Source organism: Emys orbicularis, chromosome 10, assembly GCF_028017835.1.
Source record: "Emys orbicularis isolate rEmyOrb1 chromosome 10, rEmyOrb1.hap1, whole genome shotgun sequence".
Classification (NCBI taxonomy): domain Eukaryota; kingdom Metazoa; phylum Chordata; order Testudines; family Emydidae; genus Emys; species Emys orbicularis.
In genome coordinates, this window is record NC_088692.1 from 62,715,822 (window position 1) to 62,736,484 (window position 20,663).

Here is a 20,663-nt window from a genome sequence, read left to right on the forward strand (position 1 = left end):
CAGTGGGGGCTGCGATCGGCCGATCCTGCCGCGTCAGCAGGTAAATAAAACTGGCCCGGCCCGCCAGGGTGCTTACCCTGGTGAGCCGCGTGCTGAACGTTGCCGACCTCTGCCCTATTTACACACTTCAGTGGGAGTTAAGGTCCCTCAACATCTCACAGGCTGGAGTGAGCCCTATAGACATTTTACTGTTTTTAAATGGGTCACTGAGTAAGAGTATATTCATGATAAGGCATGTTTTTTTTTAAAAAAAAAAGACCATGTACTCATCTATTTGCTACATAGCATACCTTGGAGGATCACAGACATTTTGCAGAATTAAGCAAAATCTTTAGACACAGCCTCTACAAAGTTTGGTGCGGACATTAAAATGCCGATCGTACAAATGATTGTGAAGACAGAAAAGGCCATCAAGCAGAGACGGTCTACCACAGAGGCTGCAAACTTCCATTCATTGCAAATGGCTTCCTCCTCGTCCTGGTCTCTGAATCGGTTTGCAATATATCGGACTTCCTCCAAGATCTTAGCCAAATCTGGGTCACCTTCAGAGGGGTGTCCACTGTGCAGGAGAGTCTCTTCTTCTGTTGGTGAGCAGGTCATCCTCCCACAAATTACCCCAGAATCAGTGGTCGGAGTGCAATGGACCCCTTCCAGCCCCCGGAACCCAATATAGAGCATATTCCCATTACTGGCTTGTTGCCCACTCACAGTGTTCATATCCAAACTTGACAAGCTACATCGACGCTGCTTATGCTGACAGGCAGGGCGTACTTTATCCTCCCCTGGTCTCTTCATCCTCAGGAACCAGGCACACCAGTTCAGAAGGATGATTCTTGTCTGGAAGAAGATTGAGAAGTAAAACATTTTTGTAAACAGAAAGACTGATCGTCATCAATACCTATTTGTATTGTAGAGCCCTGGTGCTCTCTGCTCCCCATAGGTGCGGTGGGTACTGCCACACGCCCTGGCTTGAAGTGGTTTCCATTATATACAGGGTTTATTACAATTTGACTAAATGGCTCTCAGCACTTCCACTATAAAAACTGTGTTCCAGCACCCCTGTGCTCCCTGGTCTCTATTTGCTGATCTTGCCTGGTAGCCTAGTGGTGATGTCATAATTGTCCTACAGTCACTCTCAGCCATTGAGTCCACTGTCCCACTCCCAGCAGTGCTGCTAATGGCCATATGCAACTGTCAAATTATTACTGCTGTGGGCTGGTCTGACAGGTATCTCAGTAATGTTGATTTTTTACCACATTCATGTCAGAGCAGTGACATGACAAACTTTGCTCTTTTTAAATTGAAACTATGGACTTTCCTTTTATTAGAAAACAATTATTTTCAATGAGACTCGAAATAGTTTTGCTTTATACTTGAGGTAATAAAATAAGTGTTACAAACAGAAATAAGAGTGAAAGAATTGCAGTCTAATACTTCAGTGCTTTTTGGAGGCAGTTGCTAAAAATATGCCATACTAATTGGATTGGATTGCTATATTTTACAGTGTTTTTACTATACTCGCACTCAACCCTTTTATGAAGCTGATTGCAAACTGTATAAAACAGATCTGCATATACCACAGAGCACAGATGGAAAAGAAAAGTCCTTGGTAAAAAAAGATTAGTTTAATTCCAGTTGCAAATCAAATCACTAGGTTTCATTTTATTGTTTTTTGCACTGCTGTTCTCTAGCAGCCCTACAAAAAGGACAGATGAGTCCAAGAATGTTCCAGTTCAAATTCAGGCTTCCAAAATTCAGCTCAATCAGGATTTCAAAAAGTAATTCCAGTGTTTCTTTTTCCTAGTCATAATGTCATTTCATTGTTTCAAACCACATGTAACTCTTGCAATGTAATTTATATTGGATTTAGTCCATTTGTTATGATTTTAGAATGCCACTTAGAGTAGATATACTCCTGATGACATTTTGAGGGTAAATGTTTTTGCTAAAGACAGATTTCACATGCCCTTGTCTTCATATTTTCCCCCCACTAATGTAATTCAGCTAAAAAAATAGACCACCTTTATTAACCCAAGGCCTGATCCAAAAGCCTATTGACTCCTACTGAGTTTAAATGGGCTTTTGATCAGGTCTTCAGTGCCAAGTCTTGCTTATTTTACATGAGTATTCCAACTGATTCCAGTAGGAATATTTATGCAAATGCAGTCATCAAGTTTTGGTTTTCTAACTCACACTGCATTGGTCTATACATAATCAGTTCTATTTTTGCATTGACTGATACTTAACCAGTTCTCTTTCAATTTAATTTCCAATGCCACCACCTAACTGTCTATAGTGTAAGCTCTTTCGGGCAGGGAATATCTAATGTCTGTAAGGCACTGGGGCCTGGGACTGTATGAAGTAGTGATCACTCGTTCCTGCCTAAAATCTAAGGAGAGTACTTTCCACCTTTCACCTGATGCTGCAGGATGCAAGGTAAAATATATGGGAATTGAGAATGCACCTTTCCCTTTGCAATACCAACCTATGCAGGACTCATAGGGTATGTCCACACAGCAATTAAACACCCACAGCTGACCTGTGTCAACTGACTGGGGTTCGTAAAATTGGGTTGTAGACATTCGGGCTCAAGCTAGACCCCGGACTCTGGGGTTTAGACATACCCTTAGCATGATCTCATCAATATTCAGTTACTATGCAAGATTCTAGTTCTCAGCCATGCTATGATAGTGCTTTACATAAAAACAATAATTCATAGTACTAGCTCATGAAGATGGCATTATACTTCAGGGAGAGTGGAATATGACAGAGATACTAACTTTTCATTTGTACTTGACATAGTCCCCTGGCTTGATGGTAAAGTCAGTATATAACTCATAGAAAGCTCAAACATTTTTGCTTCCACCTTAACATACCTCTCTAAAAGATGGTCACAGCTGCAGCTGTTCACAAGTAAACAATACTTAAATCTATAGCAGCTGCTGTAATGAAATGAATGTGTTCTTACTGGACACAGTACTTCATATTCTAGGGGTTTTAGCTGTATCACAGGAAATGCTTAAGATAGAAACAAGATGACTATCTTAGTTCTTGCAAGTGTTTCCCTCTTACTGAAAAATGAGAGGCCCACAAAAGGAAACGTATGTGGACATTTTTGCTCAGCTGTGAAGCTTCGGGGGGGGGGGGGGGAGGGAGAAGGGCATCAAGAAGTAATGGGTCACCTACCACTATGACACATCTCTAATCTGAAAATGTATATAGTGAAAAAGTAGATATAAATGAACTGGAATCAGACCTTACCCACTTTGGCATTTTTCCCCCATCTGGGTCATGATGGTGATATTGCAGAACAATAACAGTGACAACAACAGAAAGGCCAACAATAATCATGGTGCTGGCAAAATACTGAGCTGCAAAAATAAATACATAATTAAGATATGTAAAATTATAGTGATATGCAGTGCTTCATACATCTATTATTGTGTGAATGCATACACCTACATAAATAGGTACTAATCTGAAGGAACACAGTTAAAATGGAAAACAAATCTGATTCTACATGAGCTACTTTTTATTGCATTTGGGAGAGATTTTTTCAAAAGCAGAAAGAGTAGTCAGGCTCCCATCTCTCACTGATTTTTCAATGGGAGTTGGCAACTGTTATGTTCACAGCATATACATAGGGAAAATAGATAAAAGAATTAAATATTCATCCTGTAAAGTTGCAACATAACACTGCTTTATTTCTTAGCATCCAGAACCTAACACCCAAGAACCAAAACCAGAGAGCGACAAAACAGTCTGCTCCCTAAGAAAGAGAGGCAGAACTTAGCCCACTGACATAAGACATATATCAGACTCTTCCTTACAGAGCCCCCTACCCTGCAAACAGGACCAGGAAACCCCATACATATTTAAAGTGATAATGTGTAATTTTAACAGTTTTTAATACAACATAAGCACCTGACTCTTTTTAGTGCCTTTGAAAATCTCCCCTTTCGTTATTGTTGTTATCATTATTAGTTAGTTGGTTAATATCAGAGAGAGTGGTTGGGGTTTTCTGCTTATATATTAATTGCCATGTGGAGGAATTGTAATGGAAAATTCCCTCCCCCTTCCAGAGTATATTTCAATCTGCTGTTTTATAGAGCCCTCGCTTACTGTGTTCCAAGATGCAACAACTGCATACTCCAAAGGAAATTCTTTGGCATTATCCCCAGCGACATCCCATTTGTTTTCTTTATTATGCTCCAGATCTTCCAGCAGACCAGAGACAACCCCCCACAAGAGGACCCTGCTTATGACAAACTTCATTGGATGCCAAGGTAGTAAGAGAGGGAACTATTATGAGGCTTGAGTAGGTGGGAGGCCTGCAGTGACCAAACACTTCAGCGAGCCCCTGTGGGCACCCTGCCCACTCTGCAGTGTTTCCTACGCCCAAGTGTTTTCTCACCCAAATGTCCCTATGTGACCCCCACTGCACTTTTGTCCTCCCCCAGTGTATCCCAGCACATGTTCCACAACCATTCCCATTGTCCCCATAGTGTGCTCCCTATCTTCCTCCCAATATAAGTTCCCCCAGAACAGGGGTGGGCAACATTTTTGGGCCGAGGGCCACATCTGGGTGGGGAAATTGTATGCAGGGCCGGGGCAGGGGGTTGGGGTGCGGGGTGTGGTGTGCAGGAAGGGGTTCAGGGCAAGGGATTGGGGCAGAGCAGGGGTGCGGGTTATATGAGGGGGCTCAGGGCAGGGGGTTGAAGTGCAGGAGGGGTGTGGGGTGCGGCAGGGGGTTCAGGGGTGCAGGTGCAGCAGGGAGCTCAGGGCAGGGGGTTGGGGTGCAGGAGGGGTGCAAGGTGCAGGCAGGGGGCTTAGGGCAGGGAGTTGGGGTGTGGGGCTCCCTGCATGCCTGCCCTGGCCCTGGCCCTGGCCCCGGCCCCGTGCTGCTCCCGGAAGCGCTGCAGCCCCTGGGGGAGGGGGGGCGGAGGGCTCTGCGTGCATTGCCCTTGCTGCGCCTCCAGGTACCTCCCCCGAAGCTTCCATTGGCCGCGGTTCCCCGTTCCCGGCCAATGGGAGCTGCGGGGGCAGTGCCTGGAGGCAAGGCCAACGCATGGAGGCCTCTGCCCCCTGCCTGGGGGCCGCAGGCTGAATCCAAAGCCCTGAGGGGCCAGATCCAGCCCGCAGGCTGTAGTTTACCCACCCGTGCCCCAGAAGGAGGTGCTGAGCAGCCTCGATTCCCACTGAAATCATTGCTCTGCACCATGCAGGATCAGACTAAACATCTCTGATTCAACTGCTGTAAGCACACACATCATACACTTTCTAAATGTGCCTTATTTTTGGCTTTGAAGTGATTTAATTCCAACTTGTCTGATTAAAAAAAAAGACAGAGAGAGAGAGAGAGAGAGAGAGAGAGAGAGAGAATAAGTTAAGGTTACCTATTAACGGCACTGAATCTGATGTTGCTGGCATAATTTCTGCCACAAGTAGCATAAAGACAGTAAGAGACAATAAAACTGTTATACCTGAAAGATATATATGAAGTACAGAATTAGGACAGCAGTTTATCAGGTAATTGCTATCCACTAAAGAACAGATTTGAAGAAATGCTGTGTGAAATTTATTCTCACAATCATACCTTTACACTGATTTACTGATTGTACTCAATCCTGTTCTCTTTTGATACTACTTTACAAATTCCCATTTTAGAGGGTAGAAATCTTGCCAAACTAGTTAAATTTTTTCTAAATCTGTGCTTTTAATAAATCTAATACAAAAGGCTTCATGATTAGGTCCCAATTTTTGTGCACTTGTACAAATGTAGGAGCTGGATCTAATACACCTCTACCCTGATATAACGCGACCTGATATAACACGAATTCTGATATAACACGGTAAAGCAGTGCTCCGGGGGAGGGCGGGACTGTGCACTCCGGCGGATCAAAGCAAGTTCGATATAACGCGGTTTCACCTATAACGCAGTAAGATTTTTTGGCTCCCGAAGACAGCGTTATATAGAGGTAGAGGTGTAATTTATTTTTGGCCTTGTTAAACCTTGCTATACTAATAAAGCACTGTTCACTTTGCATCACTGTCCAAGGGATTTGATAAAATATGACAAATTAAAGTACTCCTTGTTTTATGTTCCATCACCCCTTTAGAAAAGTTCACGAGGGAGTCTTTTGTTTTGAGCTTTCAATAACTTGATACAGTATGTGATGTACTGATCAATAAGTTTGGAAGACATGAAGCTAAAAAGTACAGTAGTTAATCCCAGAAAACAGAAATTGCCCTGGGAGAGAGACGTATGTTCTCTCTGAAATTAGCTGTTGATCTCTGAGAGTTGCTTGCTCTAAGCAGTTCTGATACTGATTTCTGGATTTTGATTTTTGTTGCTCACTGATCTGCCCCTCTGAATATGACTCAGCTGTTGTCCTGATGGGATCTCAGGACTAGATTTGCACAGAGGGAACCCCTGTCAGTTGGAAAGGGACTGAAGGACAGGAGAGCACATCCTAAAAATACAGAGGGTAGTCAGAAGTCAAGGGCTAAGGAAGCTGTTCTGAAATCCAAGAGAAACATACACTAAACATTAAAACAGCACTTGTACAGAGATGCCCAGTTTATATTCTGTCTTTTGAACAACCATTTTCATTAAATAGAAATGAATACATTTGTTACGTCATACCTTAACTATCATCACACAATCCAACATTTAGCCATAAATTTACAAAAGAAGATAGCCTTACCACTAAAATATTTAAATGGAAGGAGCCCAACTTTTTCAAAAGGATGCAAAGGGTGACTCCTGGCTCTTAATGTATCACTTACTAGTAAGAGGAATATAAACTGAAAATAATGCCAGACTAAAATGCCAATATACATGTTCTTTACAACATAACCTTTATTCAGTGAAATTATTTTTTCCCTCCAGCACGTAAGTGTCAAACAGTAGCGCTATTTGTAATACAGAATTATACAGCTAAACATTGTAATGCTACTGATACGTTTTTGTTGTTTATGTAACTCCTAGCTCCACCCTAACTAGTAGTATGACCTTTTCTTTCATATCTTTGCTAAGACACCACCATAAGATATGCTTTAAAAACACCTACATACATTTATTAGATAGAAATGCATCAAGACAGACAAACTTTTCCCCTGAGCATGCTGAGGCTATCTAGCTACACTGAAATCAGAAGCCTTTTATAGAGCCAACTTTTAAAATACTTGGTAATGTGTTTACCTAGTGAGATCTTCTCTCCTGAGTCAGCCGGAAGCAGAAAAACTAATAGGGCAAGTGCCGATATCAGCACGCAAGGAATGAGAAGATTGAGTCCATAATACAGAGTCCTACGTCTCATAGTCACTGTGAATGTCACATCTGGGTAAGGTTCTTTACAACAGTCATAAAAACTCTCACTCCTCTTTCCAGGAACTCCTGCATAGAAAAAAAAACAGGGAGAAAAGCAGAAGCTAATCTGCATATAACCTATGTTAATGTAGAAGTTACATTTAGACAAAAGTCTCCAAGTATCATCTCTGAAGTCCCACAGCAGGTAAAATGTTCCTCTTTAATTCCAATTCTCCTCTCTGTTACATGACCAAAATTAGGTAATAAAGAATCTGAGTCAAAAAGGTTTTCAATGAACTTGCAATGATCAGAGTTCTCTCAATGCCTCCACCTTCTCCTTTTCTATGTTCTTCACCTTTTATCTTTTTTTCCACCACATTTCAAATGCCACTGTCTCAGACCTTCATAGCGTATACCAATCCACGGCTTGGTGACCCTAACCTATAGCTTCTTTTTTCTGATATCTACAAAGAATGCTGGTTCGTATGTCTGCCAAGGATCTGTTAGGTCAATTGACTGATGGATCAGCATGCATTTGCACTGGTACTTGCTACCTGAGCTGTGTACATTTTTACTATCTGAAAAAAAAAGACAGGGGGCCTGATCATCATTTACACAAAAATCCTTTTATACTGATCTACCTTTCCATCCACTTTAAAGCCCCTTTACACTCCCAAAGTACAGAGTGTAAACGAAAATCAGGTCCAAGGAGCTTACCTACTAGATCCCACTCTCCATTTGAAATGTATCCAGATATATCTGCTTCTTGCATTTGTAAGTCCAAGGACCATCCACCATAGGTCCAGGATCCAAACTTCAGATTACACTTCTGAACATCAAATGGAAACCAGCGCACATCTATGTAGCATGAGCTCTTGAATATGCCTAAAGTAGAGTTAAAAAGAACAAAAAAAATCAATAGAAATTCTTGCTTCACGTACTATTTCATCTGTTTTTGTAACTGATCCCTGTTACACACTGCAGCTGTCCAGTACTTACTCTGAGGGTATGTCTACACGGCAAAGAAAAATCCGCAGCTGGCCTGTGCCAGCCGACTTGGGCTCGCAGGGCTGCAGCCCAAGCCCAGAAGCGTACACAGCAATGGAACAGCCCCATAGTCTGAGCCATGTAAGCCTGAATCAGCTGCCATGGACCAGCCGCAGGTTTTTCTTTGCTGTGTAGACATACCGTAAAAGCACACTTAATACACGTAAGGTACATCTCAAGAAGTGAAAAGGAAGAGCATTCAAACTTACTATAGTAATAGATTTGCAGAATCTATATATTGACTATATATCCTCCTTTCATTGAATTGCATAGGTCACTTCTCTAATACCTTTTCCTGGTGTTACTATTCTCTTCATGATGTGCCTGGGCTGGGATTTCTGTTACTAAATATAATGAGAGGCCCTGCAAGATGATTTACTGTCTTTTAAGATTTACATAACATTGGCTCATTCCTTTCAAGAAGGCTAACCTCTATTTGTTATTTGTTGGGTTTATTGTATAAAACGGTGGGCAAAGTTAAGCATGACAGATCAAGGACCCATCACTCAGCACCTTGCAAGATTAAGTCCATAAACACCAATTGGAGCTTCCTATGAGCAGAAGGGTAGGAGACTCCATGGACCATACTAAGGACCGCAGTAGATTTAATTTACCTGGGAAGCACTTGGATACTACAGGGATAGTCTCTCTATAAGACCCTAAAATAGACAAAAGAAACCTGATTCTAAGAATTATACTCTAGGGAACAGAAACAGCACCAAGTGTCCAATCAAACACTGATCACTATATTTCAAAATTTCAAATATGAAATACAAGTATTCTCAGGAATGAGCTACAGACCAAAAGAGAAAGTGTTTGGTGCATCATTTCAAATAGCAAATCCATCCAAGAAATTAATAAACTACTTACTATAAGAAAGAATTCATGAACAGAGGGGCCAAATTCATGGAATAAATTATTCATGTTTAATTATTCCCTCAGCTTTAGGAAAAAATATTCTTTGTATGTTAAAAGGTCATATCATTTTTATTTCTATTCATAATTCCAGACTTCTGAAATCATAAATTGATAATAGGAAATGGGGCTAAACCAGTGATATGACAGAGAATTTACATCATTGCAATTGATAATTTATTTTTATATGGTGGCATCCATGCAAGAATGTGTTCTTAAATGATGCATGCATAGGTACATATATGTAGTTTATATAGTTTTAAATCTAGCAAACAGGTACTATCTGGATTTATATGTACACCGCTACCTCGATATAACGCGACCCGATATAACACGAATTCGGATATAACGTGGTAAAGCAGTGCTCCGGGGGGGCGGGGCTGCACACTCCGGTGGATCAAAAGCAAGTTCAATATAACGCGGTTTCACCTATAACGCGGTAAGATTTTTTGGCTCCCGAGGACTGTGTTATATCGAGGTAGAGGTGTAGTATGAAAGAGTTTTTATCCAAACTATGAGATGACTTCATATATGAGTAGGCAAGAGCTATTACATGAAAACAATCTATTTCTTACCTGGGGGCAGGTATTGGCAATGTCCTGAAGAATTGACTAAAACATTGGTATGAAACGTCGCATCAAATCGCTCATCAGCACTAGAATGGGAGGGAAGAAGAGCTGAATTACACTCTGATGGAATCAATGAGGTCTTAAAGAATTGCAGTATTCTTACAAAATGTGGATTTCCCCATCCCCCAAAACCAAAAACCTCTTGATTGTTTTCTCCTCTAACTCCAACTTTATCCCAATGTCGTGTACCTGACTTCAGTGGAGTTGCTCCTGATAAACACAGCTGTAAATCAGCAGTTAATGGTCTCATTTGCACGCTCTCTGACCAACTGGTCTATAATCTAAGATTAGATTAATTACAATGGCATCGCTGATTGGTTTCAATTTGCGAAATAAACCCTTCCCAAAAATCCTAGAGGAGAGAGCTGGCCTCCTCTTGTTGCCAGCAGCATATAACTTTCATTAGCATTAAGAGGAGTTAATGAACATTGAGAGGATTTATGACCAATTTCTCCTCCTTGCCTGCCCCCAATATGGCCAATTACTTTTGCTCAGTGAAAAGATAGCTTAAAGCCTGGTCAATCCCCACTGACATCAACAGGCGTCTTCCATTCACCTCTGTGGACACCAGATCAAACTCTGAGTATTTAACTCAGAATTGACAAATCAGGAGGCTGGTAAACTAAAATCAGCCCTTATTATTGTTTCCGTTTTTAATCTAATAGGGCTATGAAATAATATTACTATTAGTGCTGTTTGTAATGCCTTAGAACAGAGATCATCAACCGGTCGATTGCGATCGACTGGTCGATCCGGGAGCTTCTGCCAGTTGATTGTGATCTCCTGCTGCTAAAAGTCTGGTGGTGCAGCAGGGCTCAGGCAGGCTCCCTACCTGCCCTGGCCATGCGCCGCTCCCAGAAGCGGCCAGCACGCCCCTGAGGCCCCAGGGAAGTGGGGAGGCAGGGGTCTCCCTCTGCATGCTGCTCCTGCCTGCAAGCACCCACACACACACAGCTCCCATTGGTCAGGAATGGGGAACTGCGGCCAATGGGAGCTGCAGGGGGCAATGCCTGCAGAGAGGGGCAGCATGCGGAGCCATGGGCTGCATGGGCATGATGGCCGCTGCTGGGAGTGGTGTGGGGCCAGGGCAGGCAGGAAGCCTGCCTTAGCCTTGCTGCACTGCTGACCAGGAGCCACCCGAGGAAAGTGCCTCCCAGGAGGAGCCCGCATCCCAACCTCCAGCCCTGAGCCCCCTCCCAGAGCCAGCACCCCATACCCCCACCTGCACCCCGACACTCTGCCCCAGCCTGGAGCCCCCTCCTGCACCCAAACTCCCTCCCACAGGCTTGCACCCCAACCTCCTCCCACACTCTGAAACCCTCGTCCCCCATGATATTTCCAGATGTTTGGGATGCTCCAGTGATAAGGTCTGTAAAAGTATCACCTGAATGGAACGTCTTACAAGGGTTTGGGGTGAGACTTTCCTATTGCCAGTGTCCCACGAGGGATTCTTTTGTTCTATATATGTGCAGTACCATAGTACTCTGCTGGTAAGTAACCCTAAGCCTAAGTAACATTCACCACTCGTTTAAACCAAAATCACCCCATTTGGGTAAGAATTTTTGCCACTATCAAAAACAAACCAGAAGCTTGGTGTAGACGGCTTGGGTATAGGGTCTCCTAGCTGTGGACCTGCACCTGAGAAAATCCCAGAAAATACAGGGGAAATTAGCTTGGGCCACGAGGAAATGCTGCCAGCCCCTCTCAAGACACTCAGTCATCTGTCTCCATGGCACAGTCTGTGCTTTAGCTGATCAAGAAACCCACGTTATCTACAGCAGTGTTTTTCAACCACTGTTCCGCGGCACACTAGTGTGCCGCGAGATGTTGCCTGGTGTGCCGTGGGAAAAAAATATTAAACCATGCTTGAATGTCGGAACTGGTTACTAAAATTTTTGAATCCCACCACTGATGTTAAGGACTATAAATAGCTCAGAATATCAGCTTTGTGTTCAGCCAAACAGGCCCAGGTTGCGCACTGAATAAAGTATTTTATAATTTTTCATATTTCTGTTTACTTACTATTTCATAATAAAGTAATTATAAAATACTTTCTTTGTGTTTATTTGATTCCTATTCAAGAGAATTACTTTATATATAGTCAATATAGGCACAGAGTTAAATTTTTTAACATTTTCTAATGGTGGTGTGCCTCGTGATTTTTTTCATGAAACAAGTGTGCCTTTGCCCAAAAAAAGGTTGAAAAACACTGATCTACAGGATGGTTTGAACTTGACGAGGCTCCGCTCTCCCTGCCTATTAGCAGTTTAGATTCTTCTCAACTTCAAAAACAGCATCAGCAGAGTAGGCTTTGGATCTGAGCTAGGGTGAAGGTACAATATTCATGAGCCAGAAGAATAAGAGGCATTGTCAGTGAGTTCAGATGCAGAATTAGGGAGGGCTGTGGATTGAGTGGTGTTAAGGAGGACTAGGGTGGATAAGGAGTATTAGGAAAGGGTTTGAGTCTAAAGGACTCCAACACAGCAAATTCTCCATAATTGAAACTCAGGGTGAGAGGAAGCTGTGCGCCCTTCTAGCACAGACCCACCAATCAATACTAAGAAGCTACCTTTATTGCATGCATTGTTTTTAACCAATCTGTCTGCTAAAAGGCAAAACAGAATTATTTTGTATATACCATAGATCGAAGCATTGATTTTGTAGACAGTACTGCAATTTAGGTCAGATATTCCAGTGAGGATTGGTAATTGCATTGATATATTTTTGAATACTGTAACTCAGTGCAGTCATGGAACAAGGCAAGTAGTGTTTGATTAATAGCTAGATATACTCAAACCACTGTATGCTTCGCAATAATTAATATATTTAAAAAAAACTAATTCTGAATAATTTGCAAAACAGAGAAAAGAGCCAGATCTGCAAGAGTAATTTGACCAACTGTGGTTACATTGTTTCAAGTTATGAACAGAAAGTTTACATATTAAGCAATGTAGTTGTCAGTGTCTCTGAAACAAATTAACGTGAAGTCTGAAGACAGGAACAGAGCTAAATTTTGCAACTGTGATGTGCATGGATATTGGTTAGAGAATGTGTTTTCAGAGAAATGAAAGCAGAAGATGCAACTCATTCACTTTAAAAGAAAAAAGGCCCAGTTCTGCACCCCCTACTTACATTAAATACTTACTCATGCAAGTAAATGCACTGACACCAGTAAGGGGTGCTGGCTGAGGCCCAAACTAATTAGAGTTAAAAACAAACATAATGCTGTGTAACATGATTGGGGACACTGAGGTACATAAAGGAATATTAACGTACTGGGCCAGATTCTAGCCCTCTCCGCCCCGCTACACCTTCCCCGAGAGGCTAAGCCATGCACCACACAGTTATTCCTGAGGATCTTAGCCTGCCCCTCTCCCCCCGATTTCTGGGAATTTTGCATAGAGTAAAATTTTCCAAAGCATCGAAGTGACTTAGGCGCTTAGTCCCATTTTCAAAAGAGACTTGGGTGCAGAATTCTAACTGAAAATCATCAGTAGGATTTAGACCTCTTACTGCTTTTTAGAAATGGGACTAAGGCACATTTGAAAATTCTACCCATAGTCTAGATTTTTAATTGCTTTTTGAAGTGCAATGCTTCAAATTGAGATAGTTAGCTACCATGTTTTTCCTAATGAAGCTTTAGAACTTCATCACAGGGTATCATCATGATATGGATATAATAATATGTTCACATAGAGGGGAGCAGAAGAATCAGACAGTTTTTTAAGAGGTGCAGATACTGATTGGTATAAATTGAGATGAAACAGCTCTTGGCTTAAACACAAGGGCAGTTCTGACATGGAGGCATCTCCTCAGAAAACGAATAAATGTAATGCAGCGTAAAACTGTGGTGCACATTCCAGTGATGGGCTCCTAGGCAGCAGGCAAACGGCTAAAGAGCATACCCACATGCCACTGCCTTTTAAGGTACTATGTAAATTATCAGCTGCATTCACTGGCAGCCACTGATGAGCAAGGAAAGGAACTTTCCAAAGTGGCTTTAGTTTGCATGTACGTGCAGCTAAAATAGAATACCAGGACTCGAGATCTACCACTGCTCAAACACAGGTCTCCTATTTGTACAGCAGACAGAGTTGGACTTAACAATAAATATGCTATTTATCATTGCAAAAGGAAGTAAGTATGCCAATGTAATTACTACATTCACCCCTCCATATTGGGACTGCAACACATACTCCGTGCGGTAGGCCTGCCCCACAGATGGCCATCCTTGGAGTAAGTGTGAAGGAGAAAAACTCTTGCTGCATGCAAGGGAGCTTGACTCCATACCAGCTCTGCCCAGGAGACTGGGGGACAAGGGGAAGTTGGTAGTATCCTAAAGAAGGAGACGGGGGCTGTACTCAAACTCATGAAGGAGACGTGCATGAACCAAGGTCTGCAGTAGCAGTCGTGGTGAAGCTGTGAAGCTGCCAATAGTGTGCCACTGAGGTGATTTGGATTTTCTCTCCCTCTAACCCTTCACATAGTTGACTATATATTAAAATGTATTTTGTATCCTGAAAGCAGATGGTGAAAGTCTACAGAATAAAAAATTATCACAGAGTAAAAAAAACTAAATTGTGGTTATGAGGCTTAATTAACATGGAATGATGAAAATACTGAAGTCAGAACATTGTAGCTGGAAAATGATAATATCACTAATAAGCACACCTCACTAATATGGGTGTTACAGTCTATACCATCATGTTCACCATTTTTGCAATACTGTTCTATGATAAATTTGCACAAAGTCTGCCTTGGGTTGATGTACAGTAGAACCTCAGAGTTATGAACTGACCAGTCAACCATACACATCATTTGGAACCAGAAGTACACACTCACACAGCAGAGACCCAAAAAAGGGCAACTATAGTACTGTGTTAAACGTAAAACTACTAAAAAATTAAAGGAAAGCAGCATTTTTCTTCTGCATAGTAAAGTTTCAAAGCTGTATTAGGTCAATATTCAGTTGTATACTTGTAAAAGAACAACCATACCATTTTTGTTCAGACTTACGAACATTTCAGAGTTATGAACACCCTCCATTCCCAAGGTATTTGTAACTCTGAGGTTCTACTGTAGAAGTTTTAAAGAGAAATGAAGGCTTGCAGCTACTATTAATAAACTGGCAAAGATTATATACAAAGGCACAGTGGGCGGATAGTAAAGTTTACGGTAGCTGCAGTGGGCTTCCCTCCATTAGGATACAGCTACCAGTCAACATAAGTAAGGCTTGGGGAAATGGTTAAATATAAGAATAAATCAAAGTGAAGAAGCAGTCTAATATCTATGGCTTTAAATTTGCAGTTACAGCTACAAGTCCATATATAAGTCAACAGGAAATGAAAGTACCTGTTTCAAAATACCATGCAATTATATGAGACAGTTGTGAGAAGACAATTATGCTACGCTAGTCACAATGGAAAAATTACACAAGAATACGGATTCCTTTTAAAATATAGTCACTTCAGTCATGTAATTAAATTTCTGCCTGTAGGATTTTTTGTAATAAATATATGTACCAAATAGTATTAGTTTTCAGTAATCGTGGTGTAAAGGTTAATGTACCAGGATTATAAAAACAACATGAACAAATTACATTAAACTTCCAGTTATATGAATTAGTGGTACATATCGTTATCATAAACAGTGTAAGTATTCACCTGTACAATCAAATATATCAAAAAATTTCAGAAGTGGCCTCTAATTTTGGGTGCCCTGATACCTAGGTACTGATTTTCAGGAGGTGCTAGTACCCGCCTTGCCTATTGAGTGCTGTTGGTTTTGAGAGAGCTCAGCATCTCTGTAAATAAGCATTTTGCATGCCAGGCATTGGACAACAAAGTAGAGGTATCAAAAATAATGGGCATTATTTCAAAATCAGGCTTAAAATAACTTTAGTTTGCATCACTGAATAGAGAAAAAAATCTATATATCTGTTTGTTAGTATGTTAGATATGATTGTCATACCTCATTGTTTACATCAGTACACCCTCTTCCAAAAGTACAGATTTTAAGGCATGCAGGTAAACATCTTAGTCACTGGTAGTCTGGACATGAATGAACAAATTGTCCACTTTTTGAGTTGCCATTTCACTGCTAGTCATGCATGAGAGAGCGAGAGAAATGTAGCCAGGATCAGGGACTGGAAAAGACACTCAAGAGAAAACTAATTTGCAGCAAAAGATACATTAAGCAAAATCAATGTTGTGAAAACACCTGCTCAGGCCACATGATGCTCCATCTTGTGAATGGAACATTTCAAGGATTTTTTTTTTTTTTTTTAGGCTGATGTGTGGACAAGTGCAGTGCTAATTACACTGGTTAAATTAGAAACAACCACCTAATCCTGACAGCAGTTACGCTAGATATGGGGAACTCTGTACCAGAATTCATCCTCAGTTTCCTCACTCATTTAGCGCTGAATGCAAATGCACGCAAGCATGCTATAAGCAGGGCAGCAATGTGGGCCCTAGAGAGATGCACTCAAGTGGTTGACAGTAAAACCTTGTCACTATGTGCTGCTATAACAATATTGTGAGTTAACAACACCTGTGACAGTGACATTACTCATCTAGATGATTATCAAGTAGACAGGGGGGCAATGTAACTGCAAGTGACATATTGGATGCAACTACTGTATACAAAACTAGTCAAACAAACAATGCAACTTCTGAAAGGGAGAAGGGAAATCTGGTTGTTACACACAGCAGGGGTGTGTTTAATCAGAAAACATATGGCAAAGACAGGAAACAAAATCACTAGCAGCCATCAGAAAAACAAAAGGGTCATGTCATCTCCATGGACAAAGAATGATAGAAAAACCTCTTATCTAGCACATAAGAACCAGGAAAACAGATGTACAAAACAGATATATTGTCTTTCCCTGAGCTGGGGAATTATATACCTACACCTGCAGCTGACTGCAGAAAAAGACAGGAAGTTAGAGACTAAAGAGCAGCCATCTGTCAAAGCTTTAATATGGCTGCTTTGGTAGAAAGGGTGGCTAGCTAGCAGTGCCAAATGGCATTGCATATCCTAGAGGGCGTATACCTAGGGACTAGGAAGGGGATTGGCTATGGCCATCCCAACCTGTGAATCACTTATGCTCTGCCCAAAAGCACACTGAAGTCAAAGCCAGCCTGTGCTGGAGGAAGCTATATGTTGCTAAACTGCTGCTCCACTGAGCATCCAGCAGACATTATCCCTTCGTATCACCTGAGTGCTGGCGCTGCATTCCCCAAACCTTTGTACGCCCCCTGTCCCTCCAGAGCCATAATTTGGCCCTACAGGCAATTTAGCAATAATCGCAGGTGTGACTGCATTAACAATAATTTAAAAAGATATCACAGGCTACATTCTGCTCTTTGTTACACCTCTGCTGATTTCAGTGGGACTACAGGAACACTACTCAGGCTAGAATTTGGCCCAGTATAGCCACACTACAATTAATCTGATTGGGCCCCTCCCCTGATTTAAAAAGAAAGGTATGTAGTCAATGGGGCAGGTTTTGGTATTTACATTGGTGTAACTAAGCAATGCCGTTGACTTCCTCAAGGTTCCTCCATAGTTACAATGGTGTATCCAAGATCAAAATCTAGTCTTATGGCCTAGCCCATGCTGCCAATTTGCTACAGTAATTTTTGATAAAAGCGACAAGGAGTCCTGTGGCACCTTATAGACAAACAGACGTATTGGAGCATAAGCTTTCGTGGGTGAATACCCACTTCGTCAGATGCAATTTTTGATGTATCTGTGGGACGGGAAGGAGGCTAAAGAGGCCAGAAGACTCCTTTAAACCAGTGTTTCTCAAACTGGTGTCGCCGCTTGTGTAAGGAAAGCCCCTGGCGGGCCGGGCCAGTTTGTTTACCTGCCCCGTTCGCAGGTCCGGCTGATCGCGGCTCCCATTGGCCGCGGGTCGCCGCTCCAGGCCAATGGGGGCTCCTGGAAGCGATCAGCCGGACCTGCGGATGGGGCAGGTAAACAAACTGGCCCGGCCCGCCAGGTTCTTTCCCTACACAAGCTGCGGCCCCAGTTTGAGAAACACTGCTTTAAACTAAAGTGAGATTCTGCTACTCTTTAAAACACTTCTAATAAAAATATTCAGGAACATAGGAATTGCCAGCCCAGATCAGCCTCCAGGTCCAGCTAGTCCAGAATCCTGTCTCTGATTGTGGCCAGCACCAGATGTATTGGTGTAAGACTCTCTCTTCTTCCCCCCACTGCCCTGCACCGATGGCAGATGTGGGATAATCTGCTTCCTCACATAGTTCCCATCCTGATCGCTAATACTGAGATATTGGCTTAAGCCCTGAAGCAGGAGACTTAACATCCTTCCAAAAATGTTATTTATCTTAATAATGCTGGATATTCTTGTTATCCATCTGATGTCCAATCCCTTTCTAAATCATACTAAATTCTTGGTCTTAATTTCCCATGGCTGAGGGTCTTAATTATGTGTTACAAGAAAAAGTATTCCCTTCTTAATCAGTTCTGAAATTGCTTCTTTTTAATTTAGTGGAACATGTTCTTGTGTTATGAGACAGAGTGTTTGCTGAATCTTCTGTAACTAAGAGTTCAAGATACTATATGAACTATCAGCAGTAGCTGAGTATTTATCTGCCTTCCCATAACTGTTATTTGTATTGTGGTTTTTTTAATATGAAATGTTTCTTGGAATGTGAGTCATACAAGATACGTAGGTTTTTGTCTGTTAGGTAAGAAGAGAGATCCGATTAAAAATTCATTGAAAGAAATAGAAGTATGGACCTAATTTTTAGAACAGCCTCACCCCCAGCTTCCACTGGTGCATCCAAACTCTCACTTTGGAGCACTAAATAGGTTGTAAAAGAGGATGAAGAGCTTGTTCATTTCAGCAACCGAACTGCATGGGCAACCCTTAACTGTGCATTTCCTGGTTTTTCAGAAGTTTGAGTTTTGCTCAACTCAAAGTTCTGCATGGGGATGACAGGCCACCAAGCAACTTCAACTCTGTGTTACTGTATATTTTTGCCACTGAATTTCCTAGTTTTTTGAACAGGAAAAGCTCTATTGTTGGTAGGAGCTAGTAGTAATTTAGGCAGCTGAACATATCATGTCTCTCAATTTGCATACCGAGACAACAAGACCTTCCCACCCACACACGTCAGCTGGACCCCATCAGTCCTGCTTTAGCACACCTTCCTAGCCACACCTCTGACCGATTCAATGTGTGCACCCCTTCAACCTGGCCCCCTCCCCAATACTGTACCCAGCACCCCCCACTGCCAGCAGGGATCACATCTCCCTGAAGTCCTCCCTCCCTGGTATACAAATGTTTCTATTGTCGTTACTTCCCCCACCATATAACCTAACTGACAGACAGAGCCTGGAGCAAAGGACAACCATGTTACAATAGAAGGGTGCTCCTGGTCGTGTTTTAGAATGGTTGGAGGGTGTAGTTTGTGGCACAGCTGGTAAGAAAAATCACAGACAGGGTTTCTGTTCCAAAATCCTAACAGTTTTATGTTTGAAAGAAAGATCTCTAGCCTCTGTCCAATAGACGTTCCCCATCTCTGAAAACCAGTGTAGTGTCAGAGCTTCTAATGTTTCTATGTCATACAATACACATTTTTGGTCAGCCATTAACCTTCCACTTTCCCAATTAATGTTTTTCCAACAGTTATTTATAACTTTCATGTTGTCACTGTAGCAATTATTCAGCCAAATCAGCAAAAACTCTCACAGCACCTGGACACAGTCTGATGTAGTCCAAATCTGCTCTCGTACATTGTATGAAGCGCATACCAGGAATAAGGCCCAGATCATTTCCTCCCAAGTCAATCATCACAATGTCCAGTATACCACAACCTCTTAAGGCACAAGTTGGATGCTACCAACTAGGCAAAACAATGATGGCCAATGCAGCCCACTTCTTTTCAACCAGGCAGCCTGAAGGCAACAATCCCCATGTCATGGTGTACTCCTTGCTCTCCCACAAACTTCTGCAACCTTGTGGTCCAGAAGTTTCCAGAACCCACACCCTGGCAACCCTGACAGCACCCATATTTCTTTTCCCTCAGGGTCAAGGACCTTTGCTGTCAGTTCCAAATCTCCATGCTGTCTTTCTTTGGAAAGACCATGTTAATCTGCTCCCAGATCAAGTACTAGCCAAAATACAGATCTTCTCAAACAACCAATCAAAGGTCTGCTTATCACCTGTCCTCATTTCCCACTCCCTCCATCACCGCAACCCTATCCCTGGTCCCCCATTCCCACCCTCCTACACACAAAGCTCACTGTCTCCGACTCCTCTTCACCCAATAAAAGAAAAATGTTGGTTAGACCGGCTGGTAACTATTCTGCTGTGTTCACAGTAAACCTCCTCGTAAATTAAACACACATTATAACAGACAACCTGCAGCAAGAAACATGAGTAATTAAATTGTTATTGCTCAGGAGCACAAAGGTTTGAACTAGAAATGTCAGGGGTTGTGTGTTCACCGGGGCAATGGGGTCGGTATATTTCCTCGAACTGCCCAGATAAGCATAAAGTGGCTGCATAGAAAACCTCGCACTTTTTTTCTTTATTAGTGCATATGGAATGTAATAATTCCACACTACATATCTATGCAAACAAAAAACGTGTTCTTAAATACTGTTCTCAGATTGGGTCCCTCAAAGATTTAGTGCAGTGTTTCTCAAACTGGGGCCGCCACTTGTGTAGGGAAAGCCCCTGGCGGGCCGGGCCAGTTTGTTTACCTGCCCCGTCCGCAGTTCCG

At 42.1% G+C, this 20,663-nt stretch overlaps 1 protein-coding gene across 1 annotated transcript in view; it reads right to left on the reverse strand.

Moving 5' to 3' along the window:
* Positions 1-318: 318 nt before the first annotated feature.
* CHRFAM7A (CHRNA7 (exons 5-10) and FAM7A (exons A-E) fusion) overlaps positions 319-20,663 on the reverse strand; it is an 89,807-nt gene continuing 69,462 nt past the window's right edge. The window contains exons 5-10 of the mRNA XM_065412229.1: positions 9,850-9,929; positions 8,030-8,197; positions 7,205-7,399; positions 5,397-5,483; positions 3,262-3,371; positions 319-837 (exon numbers count right to left, since the gene is read on the reverse strand). Of these exons, the coding sequence (XP_065268301.1) occupies positions 319-837; positions 3,262-3,371; positions 5,397-5,483; positions 7,205-7,399; positions 8,030-8,197; positions 9,850-9,929 (1,159 nt within the window). The remainder of the gene's footprint in view (positions 838-3,261; positions 3,372-5,396; positions 5,484-7,204; positions 7,400-8,029; positions 8,198-9,849; positions 9,930-20,663) is intronic.